The 15,294-nt window shown below is 38.3% G+C and overlaps 1 protein-coding gene across 1 annotated transcript in view; it reads right to left on the bottom strand.

Annotated features, from left to right (window-relative positions):
• The window catches only part of LOC122814238 (dynein axonemal heavy chain 5-like), a 3,525,594-nt gene that overhangs the window by 177,726 nt on the left and 3,332,574 nt on the right, over window positions 1-15,294 (bottom strand). The window contains exon 106 of the mRNA XM_044086840.1: window positions 2,917-3,019. Within this exon, the coding sequence (XP_043942775.1) occupies window positions 2,917-3,019 (103 nt within the window). The remainder of the gene's footprint in view (window positions 1-2,916; window positions 3,020-15,294) is intronic.

The following is a 15,294-nucleotide window of genomic DNA, read 5'->3' as shown; positions in this document are numbered from 1 at the left end:
GTTATTACGAATGAGTTGTATGAATATTTGTTTGTTAGTGATCCCCTCCTGCCAGTGATATAGGGTCTTCCTAAGATCCATAAGGACAGTGTGTGTCCACCCATGACACCCATTGCTGCGGGCAGGGGGTGGATCACAGAACCATTTTCGTTGTATGTGGAGAGGTTCCTGCGAACAGTGGTTGACGCTAATGTTTATATTTTAAGGGACACGAAACAGTTCCTGTTGGATTTGTATGAGTCTGTGAGATCTGTCCCTGTTGATCTCCCATATTACTAAGTCATGATGGATGTTCAGTCCCTATTCACTGTGATACCAAACAGAGATGGGGTGCAGTTGGTGTCTGATTACTTGAAGGACAAATCTGCATTAGGTAGTGAGGCAGTGGATCTTTTGGCTTTGTTTTTGGAAGTTGTGTTAGAGAACAACATCTTTTGTTTTGGTTCTCAGTGCTATTTACAGATGGATGGCATGGCTATGGGCACTTCTTGTGCCAATAGCTATGCCAACCTCTTTATGGCTGCATGGGAGACCAAGTTCTTGTTTGGTATAGATGAATTTTTGAGGAACGTGATGTTTTATAGGCGTTTTATAGATGATGTGTTTTTCTTTTGCAAGGTCACGAAAGATGAGTTATCTCTCTTCTTGGAGAGAGTTAATTGTCTAACGCAATATCTGAAATTTACCCATGAAGTTTCTGAGAATTGGATTTCCTTTTTTGGATGTCTATGTTCAGAGATTGGAAAGTGGCCTATTGAACACAGGAGTGTATAGAAAGGAGTGTCAATGCAATTCCTATCTCCATAGACGCAGCATGCATCCAGGTTACATCGTTGGTAATATAGTGAGAGGTCAGGTATATAGGACGTCACGGTATAATCCCAGTCAGGATGGTTTTGAGGCAGATGTTAGGGATTTATGTGAGAGGTTTAAGAGCAGGGAATATCAGACATCTGATATGGAGAGAGGAATGGCAGACCTCATTAATTTGAGGGAACAAGCTGCTGCACCCTTTTTGTCTGAAACTGTAGTGGACCATGATGGCCCCTCCCAGGGTGTTCTGGCAGGGAGTAGAAACCATGGTTTCAGAGTGCCCTTATATTATACTAAGGATGTAGGTAGGTTGAAGGATGTGATTAGATCACACTGGGGTGTGTTAACACTGGACCCGAATGTGAGGGAGATTGTGGGTGCTGCCCCAGGTTTTGTCTATAAGAATAGATCGAATCTAAAGAGATTACTGTGTTATCCTGTTATGGATGGTGGAAGTGATAGGGTTGCTGGTACTGTACCCTGTGGTAGTTGCAACTATTGTTGTTCCATAGACACTGATGTACATTTCTATCACCCTGTCTATGGCACTAACCATGAAGTTAGAGTTCATGTAAACTGTGAATCTACACATGTTGTTTATTTGGCCTCCTGTGGAGCCTCTGCTGTGTTTTATGTAGGCAAGACGGACAGGAGGCTGAGGGACAGAATAAGGGAACATCTCTACCAGATAAGGATTCATTCCACTGTCAATGCTCTGTCCAAACATGTCTTGTCTAATGATTCCACACACTTTTTTCGTTTTAAAGTACTAGATCTTACACACACTAGTTTTAGGGGGGGAATGTGAGGGGTAGAACTGAGAGTATTGAATCTAAATGGATTGTTAGACTTAGAGCAGATGTTTTTCCTGGACTAAATGAGAAAGTACATTTGAGACCTTTCCTGAAGTCCAGGAGACTGAAGTGATATGTATGACTGTGCTTTATACATATATTATGAGAACATTTTTATGAGAGCATTTTTATGAGAGGATTTATTGTTAGTGTTGTGCAATTAGTATGAATCTATGCAGTTTTTTTGTTTTTTATACATCTCTATTCATGTTTTATGAGTGGCATAGGTGTTTTTATTTTACTATGGTTAATGTATTTCAGAGTAAGCACTTCATTTATGTAGTATACCATGACAGTTGTACTGTGCCTTTAATGGTTTATCTGTTTTTGGCACCTTTTTTGCCATACAAGGGTGTACAAGAAGGGGGGGTTCTTTTGGTCTGAAGAAGCCTATCCAGGTGAAAGTGCTTACCACATCTTCTGCTTGTATCACTATAAATCCGAATTTTAAAGTTCATGAAGCAGCGTTTTTTTCAGCTTTGTTTCCTGCATTTTGGTTAGTGCTGTGTTTACTGCCTGCATCACTACTGTGCCTTTTATGTTAGTTTATATGCTTGGACTGAGTTTGGCACAGGTAGCATTAGTCCTGTGGGGAGTGATATTTCCTGGACTTATTACACACACACACACACACACACACACACACACACACACACACACACACACACACACACACACACACACACACACACACACACACACATTTGGTTTATTTTATATTTGATGTGAACTATGTAAAGCCTTTTAATGAATTAGCTAGTGACACAAAATGTACACAAGGTGGCACAATTGCTCCAGCTATAGCTTTCTTACTTCAGCCATGTCACTTGTCCTAAATGTAATGTTTGTTTTGTTGCAAGCTGCAAATTATCACACTACTATGTTAAATTCTCGAGAAAAATAATTCTGTTTTTGAATGAATGCATTTGTATATTACATATAAAGATGGGCATCAACTACATTATAACATAATTCATTTGAACTGGTCAATATGCTGAATTTCAAAAATTCATTTATGTATCATGACTTATATGTTGTATGTCTGTTTACACCTTTGGATTTGATAGAAGCTTCTGTTTTCTCTCTTTGCTCAGTGTTAGGGACAACTTTAATGCCCAGAACTTCCAGATATAATAAAGTAAAGCAGGCTGTGAAAATGGTAACTGCATGTTTGAGAAGAACATAATTTATGCGATAAAAAATTAAAAAAAGAAAAATGCAAGTGGATCAAAGAAAGAACATTACTCACTTTTCTTAGGGCTCATAGATTGCTTCTGATCTGTGTGCTTCAGCCTTGAGGCACATAATGAGTTTAGCCAGCTCAGAAGGTAACTGTCATCTCCAAAGTGAATCTGAAATCAAATAAGTTACATGGGAGTTAATTTTGTTAAAACAGTCACATAATGTCATAATGTTTGCACAGATTTTAAATAAAGTAGAAAAAATTTGACAGCACACAGTACATGCTCCAAGACATAACCTTGGAGCATGAAACTACAAAACAATGTTTTCATGGGGGAGCTACACCCCTGCACTTCTCATGTTGGGGGCTGTACCCCCTGCTACTTACATACCCCAACTCTGAAATGACACAATAACAGGGAAAGGGTATAATTCCCAACCTTGGTATTATTGTGATGACGCTCAACTGTTGATAACTTTTCCTGTCAATCAAATTATGTCGACAGGAAAGCTGTCAACTGAAACATATTTCAAGAAATGTGATTCCACTCAAAAATATATAGTGGAGAAGTTCTGTAATTATGTATGGCTGGTATGTGAGAAGAATCACATACCAAAGACCTACATAATTCATAACATTCCTTTTACTCCTGAGAATGTCGGCATATATCACTGCATATCTGGAAAAGTCCAAGTACATTGAAAGCATGTAAATTAATTCCTTCACCTTCTTCTGCAGTTCCTGAATAGTAGAGCTATGATGTGAAGGCTGTTAGCTTCAGCAGATATTTTTGGACATGCAAGGCAGGTTAGCTGCATCAAACCTACAAAGTAAAGCTCCATTCTCCACAATAAGTGGACATTTTGGCTTGTGTAATATGCCTTACCAACAATATCTGCCTTCCACAATATTTCACCAAAATGCCTTGACATTCCAAATATAAACATTGCATATATTTGAATACAATGCAGTTTTACTGCTTTTTTGTTGACATTAACTTTTTTGGATGATCTTAATTAAATTCAGATGCAGCTATTATATACCACTCATTAGAAATAACATTGGAGTGGGTACAGTTTTTAAATCTTTAGCCTTAAACCTGATAATTATTACAGTGCAATTATACTGTAACAAATACTTCTGTAGAAAAGATCAGATGAAATGACAGCAAGTCACATTGCTAATATGCACAAGAAATTATTGAAACTTTAACTGTAGTAAGTACTTTCATCTCTTAATACATAATGTAAAAAATTCAGAATTACAGTAGTCTTTTAGTTATTGTCATTGGTCCTTCCTGGGACTTTTTTTATTTTGTTGAAAGGTACATTCATACCTGTACAGTGGTGTCACTCCTAATTCAAACTTATCTTTGATCAGGCCCTTCCAATTTTATGACAGTCATATCCTTATCTTGTCACACCTGATCTAGAACAGGAGAATGTAACAATATAATTCTCTAGTTTTATATGGGCTCCTATATAGGCTCAAGATTGTCTTCTCTTACTGAATGACAAAAGTATCCCTTCATTATTAACGTAGCTCACAGTCATTATTCTTCTGCATAATCTGATTTGTCCTAAAATTCTTGATACACAAATTAAGCAGGCAATAATCCCCAAGAGGGTGGGTATTATAGGGAATTATACAATGACTGGCCATTAATATTCCAAAACGTGCACGCTGATTGGCCAGCCCAACCAGCATGCCTATTGTAAATCCCAGACTATACCAACGGAAAAAGGTCCAGTCACCCGGACTTCTTTCCGTTCATATATTCTATAACTTTTTTTTTCAATAAAAACTAAAAAAAAATGTAAAGTCCAGACTTAGGACATGCCAGAGAGGCAGCACGGAGGAAATACAAAGAAAATCCGGTATGTTATTTAAAACTAAAGACACGTACCTGGTTTTCTTTGCATTTCCTCCATTCTATCTCTCTCCTACCTCTAAAGTAGCCCAAACTTTTTTTTTAATAAAAACAAAAAAAACAAAAAACAAAAAGAAAGCAAAAATGGAGCAACAGAGGCTTTCTTTTCTCTGTTGCTTCCTTTTCAAAGCATTGATGTACTGGGTATGCATGGGAATACAAGTCCCCTATGCATGCGCAGTACATCAAAACAAGGCAGCAAGATACCACCAACCGTGGAAGGACAGTACAACGCCATTATACAAAGGCATTATTTACGAAAAGTAAGTATTTTTTTTCTTGAATAATGTCATTGTATAATAGCAATAACAGACTCCGTGGTTGTGGTATATTGAAATTTACCCACGGTTGGCTTTATTTAATCACTCATGCTAACTCCTCATGATCAAACCACGCCAACCGTGAGTAAATCTTCAATATATCACACCACGTTGTCGGTTATTGATTACGTAATAAACTGTCCAGGAGTGTGATGATGGCTGATGTTGCAGGAAGAGGGCCTCCACACCTCTGGAAGATCTGTTATTCCCATATGAAGCCAACCATGGAGGAATTTACTGCACTTAGAAAATTGGCTAGCTGTTAAATAATTATTTTGAATTTTTTTATTATTAGAATGTTCATTTTTTTAATTTATGTAAAATAATTCCTCAACCTAATGTTTCAAATCTGATCTAAGATATGCAATTGTTACTGCAGAATGCCATTTATATCCAAAATATACATTATGCAAGTATTTAATAATGTCTACACAAACACACACACACACACACACACACACACACACACACACACACACACACACACACACACGCAGTCCACCAAAACAATCACTTTTGTGATTGTGTACACCTCAGAAGTTTCACTGTGAGCAAGTGAATAGCAAAACAGATACATACAGTGCAAGCCATTGCAACTCCCCATCCCTCTCAGCTGCCACAGATTATGCAGAATGGCCCTAATTTGACCTCATATTTTGCTCTGTTCCTTGAAGTTAGTCAATAAAGCATATTTTCATACATCATAGTCCCATTCTTCCTATTCTTCAGAAAATGCATGTTGATAGAAAACAGTTATTAAAATTTTTAAGTGAATTAGGGTAAATTTAAAAATTATCTGTGATTTTGGGTCTTTGCACTCCAACTATTGTTGGTTTTGTCCAGAACTCTTGAAAAAAGAAGATGAGATGTATGCATTCTCTCTCTCTTACACACATATACAAATACAGACACAGACACATAGAAACACATTCACACACACACACACACACACACACACACACACACACACACACACACACACACACACACACGCGGGTGCACACTTGCAACTGCATGAATTTATATTTTTCCCCACTCTGATTAAACTTATCTTTAGCAAGGGGGAAGTAAAATGGCAAGTTCTTGTAATTGCTAATGCAGTTACTTTTGCTAAGTGACTTATTTATTTTGTTTGTTTCTTTCATTTTATTTACTTATTTATTTTTGTTTGTTTATTTTAAGCTCACAGACATTTAGTTCTTTCAGTCAGTGATTTCACAGTGGCTTAATATACTGCCAGACTTGTTTTTCATGGGGCAAAACATATACGTTAAAACTCTGCTGGAGCATGTTTGTTCTGCAATAGGGTATTGTTTAAAGCTCAGTCCCATTTTCTAAGCTATCATAATTTGGAGTTCCATACATAACCTCCACATCCATTAAGAATCTTACATCATCCCCATAGTGAACCATTATTTATTTTGTTAGAGGGCCCCTAGAACTGACTACCAAACGTTGTCAATAAACAGCCGACAATTTCTTCTCGTATAAGACCTTACTACACTTTATAGCATGCATTTTTATATAATTTTGCAAACAGTTTAAGCATATCATTCATTCCTCAACAAAAGTTCTCATATAACATTATATTTAAACTAGTACTATATAAAGAAACCAATCTAATGTAATCATGTTTTTGCATTGAAGTTAGAGGTTTTATAGTCTTTGATTTGTAAAAATATTTGCCCAACCAAGCAACTGGAAAATACCGTGCCTCAAATGAAACTACTTGACCACAGCAAAAATAAGAAGCACTGGGAGCCACGAGCCACAGGAGCAGAATTTATTAAATCCAAAAGCACTAAAATTCACCAAGAAACGCTGAACTACTTCTCTGCGTTTTTCATCACAAATGTAACTTCATCAGCATACTAGAAATATTCAAACTCTTATTTTATATAATCTTGTGAAATTACCTAACCAACCAGTGCATCCGTTTAATTAACTGAAGTGCTTTCAAGTTAATTAGGATGACTGAAGACATTTATACAACCATTTGAATCCTATGCATTGTTTTGTAAAACACTGTCTTTAAAACATCGATATAATTAAGATGTTTAAGATATAATGAATGAATTATCTCAAATGCTATCTTTTATTTGTTCACTTGGAAATATTCAAATGGTTGTATAAATGTCTTCAATCATCCTAATTAACTTGAAAGCACTTCAATTAATTAAACGGGTGCATTGGTTGGTTAGGTAATGTCACAAGATTGTATAAAGTAAGAGTTTGAATATTTCTAGTATGCTGATGAAGTTACATTTGTGACAAAAAAACGCGGAGAAGTAGTTCAGCTTTTCTTGGTGTATTTTAGTGCTTTTGGATTTAATAAAGTCTGTTCCTGTGGCTCGTGGCCCCCAGTGCTTCTTATTTGTAAAAATATTCTTATTACTAGTAACACTGAGTATGTTATGTGTACCAGTGTAGACATCCCACATTTGTACTGTCCAATTTTAGATTAAATCCCCATTAGTATCTTCAATAGCATATTAAAAGGAAAAGAAGTTGCTGGAAATGATTATCACTGTTGTGGCACCCTGACTCCATGTGCAAAAATGGGAAAGGGGGTTGTGGACGGATAGGGAGGAAGAACAGGTTATTTATATTGCAAACAATCTTATTGTAGAACTGGGGAATTGCTGTACTACAAAGCATCTGTTAAGTGGTATGATTTAATTAAGAGAGTATTTCCAAACAAAAGCAATTAAGCATACGTGCAGAAAATAAATGTAATTAATAAAATATTTGTCCCGAAGGCTCACATAGAGCAGCCAATCCCCTTTTTGTCCATAGAAGCAAGTCCTTTAATGAATCACTGCTCAAAGCTCTGATTATATCTTAACTAATTAGATAAACATAGATCAAAACGGGGTGCAGCGCTCTCATTTATTTTGGCACATGAACATACATTACCATGACTGGGTGCTGAACTTTGATTGTTGAAATGTGTGAGACTGCAAGCATCCCACTATAGATGTTCCATGTTTACACACAGAGCTATCTGAGGAGGAGCAGCTGATCTGTGATATATAGCAATAAGTAGCCTGTTTTTTTTTATTGCTTATTTGTAGTAGTTAAACTTGCCCGTTCTCCGCTGCTGGCGCCCTTGGTTGAGCATCTACACCTTACTTTTGCCCTGATTTACCCCTTGCGATTACTCCTGGGTGGACCCCAAAACTAATATATTACAACATCTGCCAATTGCTCAAAGCATTCGCAACAAATTCTGCTGCCGCGACCAAGCTTCTCCCAGAGGAATCCAAGGAACTTTTGCCCTGATTTACCCCTTGCGATTACTCCTGGGTGGACCCCAAAACTAATATATTACAACATCTGCCAATTGCTCAAAGCATTCTCAACAAACTCTGCTGCCTCAACCAAGCTTCTCCCAGAGGAATCCAAGGAACTTTTGCCCTGATTTACCCCTTGTGATTACTCCTGGGTGGACCCCAAAACTAATATATTACATCTGCCAATTGCTCAAAGCATTCTCAACAAACTCTGCTGCCTCGACCAAGCTTCTCCCAGAGGAATCCAAGGAACTTTTGCCCTGATTTACCCCTTGCGATTACTCCTGGGTGGACCCCAAAACTAATATATTACAACATCTGCCAATTGCTCAAAGCATTCTCAACAAACTCTGCTGCATCGACCAAGCTTCTCCCAGAGGAATCCAAGGAACTTTTGCCCTGATTTACCCCTTGCGATTACTCCTGGGTGGACCCCAAAACTAATATATTACAACATCTGCCAATTGCTCAAAGCATTCTCAACAAACTCTGCTGCCTCGACCAAGCTTCTCCCAGAGGAATCCAAGGAAGCATGTGCTTCAGCTGCCTAGCCTTTAAATGGTATAGTCTGTAAGCCCTGTTAGGTGTTCTGTTGCTCCCTGCCAGGAAAGCCAGCAGCCTAAACCCCTCTTATTTTCCTATCCAAGGTTCTTCCCTCTTATCTAGTTCCCTGATTTACTCGTGCTCCTTTCTCCCTTCAGTTCAACCCTGTCCAGGGTGTTCCCAGGTGTGCTAATGTGCACTCTGCATTTGTCCACTAGATGACATCCTCTCCCCACAAATATCTACTTTTATTTACTTACTATTATATTCTCTTTAAACTCTAACTTCTCTTTTTCTTCCTCTCTCTCTCTTATTACACTATAGCCCACTCCAACCCACTATATCCAGGTCCCCTCTACTTACCCTTCTGCTACTCAACACTCCACTGATTGGTTTTCGATACTCCCCTGACCCCCTTTGGTTCTACCCGCTCCGTTTGCCCTGCTGGCTCACTCCGCTCCCCTACCCTGCCCCCAATTCCCACACGCCCCCAGCAGCTCTACCTTTATCTCCCCATAACCACACCCATCTTGATTACTGACCAATCAATAACCACAACTCTGAAACTCCCATTCATTTCCCACCTAATTAACTTCATCTACCTCTCATTGACTAATCACCTAGCCAACCACAACTTATTCACCATCTCAACTCCCACCCACAAATCACATACCCTCCAATCCTTCACAACTCTCCACTCATTCACCTCTATTTAGTCACTAAATAACTCATTTACATACACCTCTCTTACTGCCACATTTAATTTTACAACAACTAAATAGCTTTAATAGCCCCTCTTCATCATGCTTTCAAAACCATCATTCTTACTAACTCTACTCCTTACCTTAACCTATCTTTACTACCTCACCCAGCTCAGTTATTCCTACCACTCCCAACACTTCCATGTAACTAACCATCTTACCTCCTCTCTCTCACACTCAAACATCCCAATTTCTCCACACCTATACCCTATAAAAAAAATCTGCTTTTTCCTAACAAACTTATCACCTCTCAAAAATGCTCTACCCACATAGTTGTTTCCAAATCCTACAAAATCATAATAGAACGAAATCTCTTCTCTAAACTATCCAATTACTTCTCCAACCTATTCCTATATTGCATTACCAATCTTCTATCTGGTGATATCCATCCTAACCCAGGTCCTACCTCCTCAGCCAGTACAGACAAATCCTTACTTCTCACCTCCTTAAACTCCCAAAATGTAGTTAACAAAATCCCAAACCTCCATGCCTGGTTGACACACAATAAACCTGACATCCTATCCATCTCAGAAACATGGTTAAAGCCCCATATAAAAGACTCTGAAATAATTCCACCAAACTATTCTATCATTAGAAAAGACAGGTCCCACAAAAAAGGTGGAGGAGTAGCTCTCCTCTATTCATCCTCCTTGTCAGTTACACCCTATAACAAACCTACTCCTGAATTTAATAACGCTGAACTACTCATAACACTACTTCAAATTAACAAACACAAACACATATGTATAGTTTCCCTCTATATCCCCCCAGGGGATAATATTTCCATACTCGAAGACATCCTCTCCTGGCTCACCAACAACATTAGCAATGAAACAATAATCTTAGGTGATGTGAATATTAATTGGGCCTCAGTTCAGTCTCCCACACACCCACTCAACATCAACCTATATAATTTTTCGCAACTAATCACCTCTATAACACACCCCTCAAAAAACCTCTCCAGCAGCAGTATCCTGGACTGGATCTTAGTCTCTCATCCCCATTATTTCTCAGACAATGGTACTCTCCCCGATCCCCTTAGTGACCACCTACCCATCTTCACCCACCGACTCCCCTTACTACTAGATCGCACCCACAACTATATTACCTTACATAACCAAAAAAAACCTTTGTTAACTCCCTAAAAGCAATAAACTGGAACTGTCTAAAAACATTACCTTTAGATAATGCAGTTGCCCACTTTAATACAACTTTCTTAAATATACTAGACTTCCTTGCTCCACTAAGAACAAAGAGAATAAAAATTAAAACAGCCCCTTGGCTTACCAAAAACACACTAGCAACAATGCGGCAAAGAGATAAAGTCTGGGCACACTACCAGAAAAATAAGTCCCCCCTCATCCATAATGAATACAAAACACTTAGAAACAGGGTAAAAAAGCTCATCATCTATGATCAACAAAATTACTTCTCCATACTCCAAAACAATAACAAAACAAATCCTCAGAAATTCTGGAAAGGTGTCTCCACTCTACTTAATCCTAGTAAACCTGTCACCCCCACCCCAGACCATAATGCCCCAGATGCAGACTTAGCTACTCAATTCACCTCTTTTTTCATTGATTCTATTTTAAAATTAACCTCTTCTTTCTCTAACAACACTTTCTCCAACTCACCCCCACCCTGCACAACTACCACTCCCCCACTCACATCTACTAACTCTGTACCCTCTACCTCTTCTCCTACTCTCACTTCCTCATCTTCTTCACCCCCTAATACCCCCTCTCCACACTCCCCACCATTCACACTAAAACCTATACCCACTTCTACTATACAAAAACTCCTTCAGAAACTAAAACCTAGCACTAACGCTCCTGATAACATCCCTTCCTATTTTCTTAACATATCTGCTGAAGCAACTGCCTACCCCATTAGCATACTAATCAACTGCTCTATCCAAGAAGGCATAGTTCCCCAAATCTGGAAAAAAGCCTTCATCATACCTTTACATAAGGGTGGCAACAATAACAATGTTAATAACTTTCGCCCCATCGCTATCCTCTCCCCCACCGCTAAACTCCTCGAAAAATTTATTCAACTACAACTACTTCCATATCTCTTAGATAACCACCTGCTAACTCCCACACAACATGGATTCAGACCTAATCACAGCACTATGACAGCACTCCTCTCCTTCCTTGAAACTGTAAATAAAGCCCGGGACTCGGGCCTTATTGTCTCTACCCTTCTACTTGACCTCTCTAAAGCCTTTGATACCATCTCACATAGGCTGCTTCTAACCAAACTTGCAAAACTTAACCTATCTCTCTCATCATTGAACTGGTTCTCCAGCTACTTAACCAATAGATATCAAGCAGTAAAATGGAAAAAGGCAACCTCCTAATTTCTTAATACCCCAACCAGAGTTCCCCAAGGCTCCATATTAGGATCCCTCCTCCTCAACCTATTTATAAATGATTTCCGTAATGCTATCCCTCTCTCCAACATCATCCAATATGCAGATGATTCAACCATTATCTGCTCTGCCACATCTATCCCTACCCTCCTAAAACTAACCCAGGATGCTTTTTCAACCACTGAGCAATGGATGAATAGTAATCACCTGGCACTGAACGCCTCTAAAACCAAATTAATGGTATTCACCCCCTCTAAAGTCAACTCTATCAATATAAACACCTTCTCTATTACTAGTCAAAATAACATTCCACTGGAGCTGGTGTCAGAGACCAAATTACTTGGAGTCCAAATTGATAACCAACTAAAATTCAACTCCCATCTACAACTAAATATCAAAAAACCCCATCAAAAACTAGGTATGCTTTATCGGCAAAAGTACTACCTTACAACTGCCACTAAAATCGCTCTCTCCACTTCCTTTCTTATTTCTTCCCTTCTCTATGGAGCTCCTCTTCTAACTAATCTGCAAACATCTTTGAAAACACAGCTCTCCTCTTGTTACAACAAAATTGCCAAGTTTGCTACCAGCCAAAAGTCCTCTACCCACCATTGTTCCTCTCTCCAACAATTAAAATGGCTAGAACTACCCAAACATCTCACCTATACTCAACTATCCCTCGCACATAAGCTCATTTTCAACCCCTCCCTCTGTCCCTCCCTGTCCTCTGTCTTTAAACTGCACCTACCTGATAGAGTATTAAGGTCCAACAATCAAAATCTACTAGAAGTGTATAAACCTACTTGTCCCCCAGGCAAAAATCTTCTATCGTATGGCCTTGCATGCCTCCTGAACTCCCTACCTCCATTCATTCGTACCACCTCTAACCATTTACATTTCAAAAAATCTCTTCATTCATACCTAGTATCACAGTGGGAATGCTCTTGCTTCCACCCCATATAACTAACACTAGAATTTTCAAGTTCCTTTCCTTCTCCTGCAATTTCACTTTATCATTTCTCCTAACTCTTGCACTCTCATTAATTTTTGGGTATCTGCAAGAATACTGACTCTCAGGGTATCTACAAGAATACTGACTCTTAACTTGTACCAACTTCTCATTTTAACTTTGTAACACCCCTTATAATGTGTATATGATACAAGTTTCATCAATTGTCAACTTAATTGTAATGTTTGTTTATAATATGTATTTCCTGCTTGAATTGTTACAATGTATAATCATCTCTAATATCCTACTGTAACATCAATTGTCTGGAGCTTTTCTCCCCAGGACTCCATTGAAAACGGGTTCATCTTGGCCCAATGGACTATCCTGGTAAATCAACTGCAAATAAATAAATAAATAAAGTTATTGCTTATTTTAGATATTTATAGCAATTTCTGTAGTATTTTCTGCCTAAAATAGTTTAGGTGGTAGCTGTAATATTGTCCATATTCCTGATTGTGTTTGTGATAAACATTTCTGCAGTGTGTTCTGCCTAAAATAGTTTAGGTAGTAGCTGTAATATTGTCCGTATTCCTGATTGTGTTTGTGATAAACATTTCTGCAGTGTGTTTTGCCTAAAATAGTTTAGGTAGTAGCTGTAATATTCTCCATATTCCTGATTGTGTTGTGGGCCTAGTTGTTTGTTAGAGGCTGTTTTCTGAGCTCATTGCTCAGGCCATCATAGCAAAGACCATCCCCCACTTCAATGAGAGTTTAGTGTTTATAGTCATTGTCTAGTTAGTTTGCCAGGGCTACGGCTTGGAGAAAGCACCTCATTGGTCTTTTGAACATTTTTTAAAGTGTTTCAGGTTTCAACTTTCTGCTAAGAAGTTAATTTGAGTGTTTCAGCCATTACACACAGAGCTATCTGAGGAGGAGCATCTGATCTGTGATATATAGCAATATAAGTAGCCTGTTTTTTTTTTTGCATATTTGTTGTAGTTATTGCTTATTTTAGATATTTATAGCAATTTTATTGTATACTGCATACTTGTACTGTATTTCACAGCTACTGGCTCACTTGTGATAAACATTTCTTTAGTGTTTTTTTCCCACCAACCCTCCCTATTGATATCTTGTCTTTATACCTGCTGGCCTTGCAGTTGCCCACTCCTACTCTAAATTTGATCTTGGACACTCCTCCCAGTCTAGTGTCATTAGCTCATTCTACCTAATACAGAGAGAATTTCCTTCTGTTCCTCCTTTCTCCCTTTCTAAAAAAAAAAAAAAATGTCTGAATATCCTTGTGTTCTGACTGTGCTTCTCAAACATTTTGGAAATATAGAGTATATTTTAGTGCATTTATTAAAACTGTATTTGCCTTAATATCGTTACAACTCAAGTGCTCTAGGTTGCACTGCATCTGAATTGTTTTAGTGTGTTTTAGCTGCTTTTCTGCATATATAGACTTTTCTGTATATGTAGACTAGCTACTTATTCTACTGTATTACTGCCTCTTAAATAGTTTTTCAGTTCTGCACTTGCCTTGCTTCATTTAAAAAGTTTTAAATTGTTATTTTGTAGAGTTTTAATTGTATTTACTGTTTAGGGCTACACACTCAAGTCATTTAGCCTTTTCTGTGTTTATTTAGTGTATTATTGCATTGTTTAGCCTGTTTAACAAAAAAAAAAAAAACTATCTTGTTTGCTCGTTTCCCGCCTTTCCTAGCTAATATAGTCCAGATTCCAGGCTTTGCTGGTTTCAGGAATTTATTTTCTGTGTTCAGAGCTATCCAAACCTTGCTGTGGTAGAGGGAAGTCCTACTGCTTACCAGTGGGACAGGTGAGTATTGTATTGCCTGTCTGACACTAGAGGAGTGGTTTCCAGCTTTGAAATTGTAATTTTAGCCATTCTGGGCTGATTTCTATCCCTTTCAACTTTCTGGCTTAAAAATGCACGTGTTTGCACATTTTTTCGCATCGTGCAGCACCACTGGGCTATGGTTAAACTATTCCAGGTGCCAGAAAGTCTGCTCTTCAAATCCTCCCTTAGAACTAGCTGGTTTAAAATCTGACCCCTGTGACTAGCACTTGCTCTGGAACCTGCTGGAAAGCACTAGGAAGCCTTAAACCGATACAAGCACTCAACTCTCCTTGTTAATAAGGAGAAATTAATTGTAGGCACTAAACAGCCTGTAATTGCAAAGTACCTTGCAAAGGTAAGGGAAAACAGCTCTTGTACTTTACAAAAAAGCACCTAAACAGATATGTCCA

The sequence above is a fragment of the Protopterus annectens genome, chromosome 1.part1, assembly GCF_019279795.1.
Source record: "Protopterus annectens isolate FY-2018-M chromosome 1.part1, PAN1.0, whole genome shotgun sequence".
NCBI lineage: Eukaryota > Metazoa > Chordata > Ceratodontiformes > Protopteridae > Protopterus > Protopterus annectens.
The sequence above is the reverse complement of the archived record's forward strand: the minus strand, read 5'-3'. Positions and strand labels throughout refer to the sequence as shown.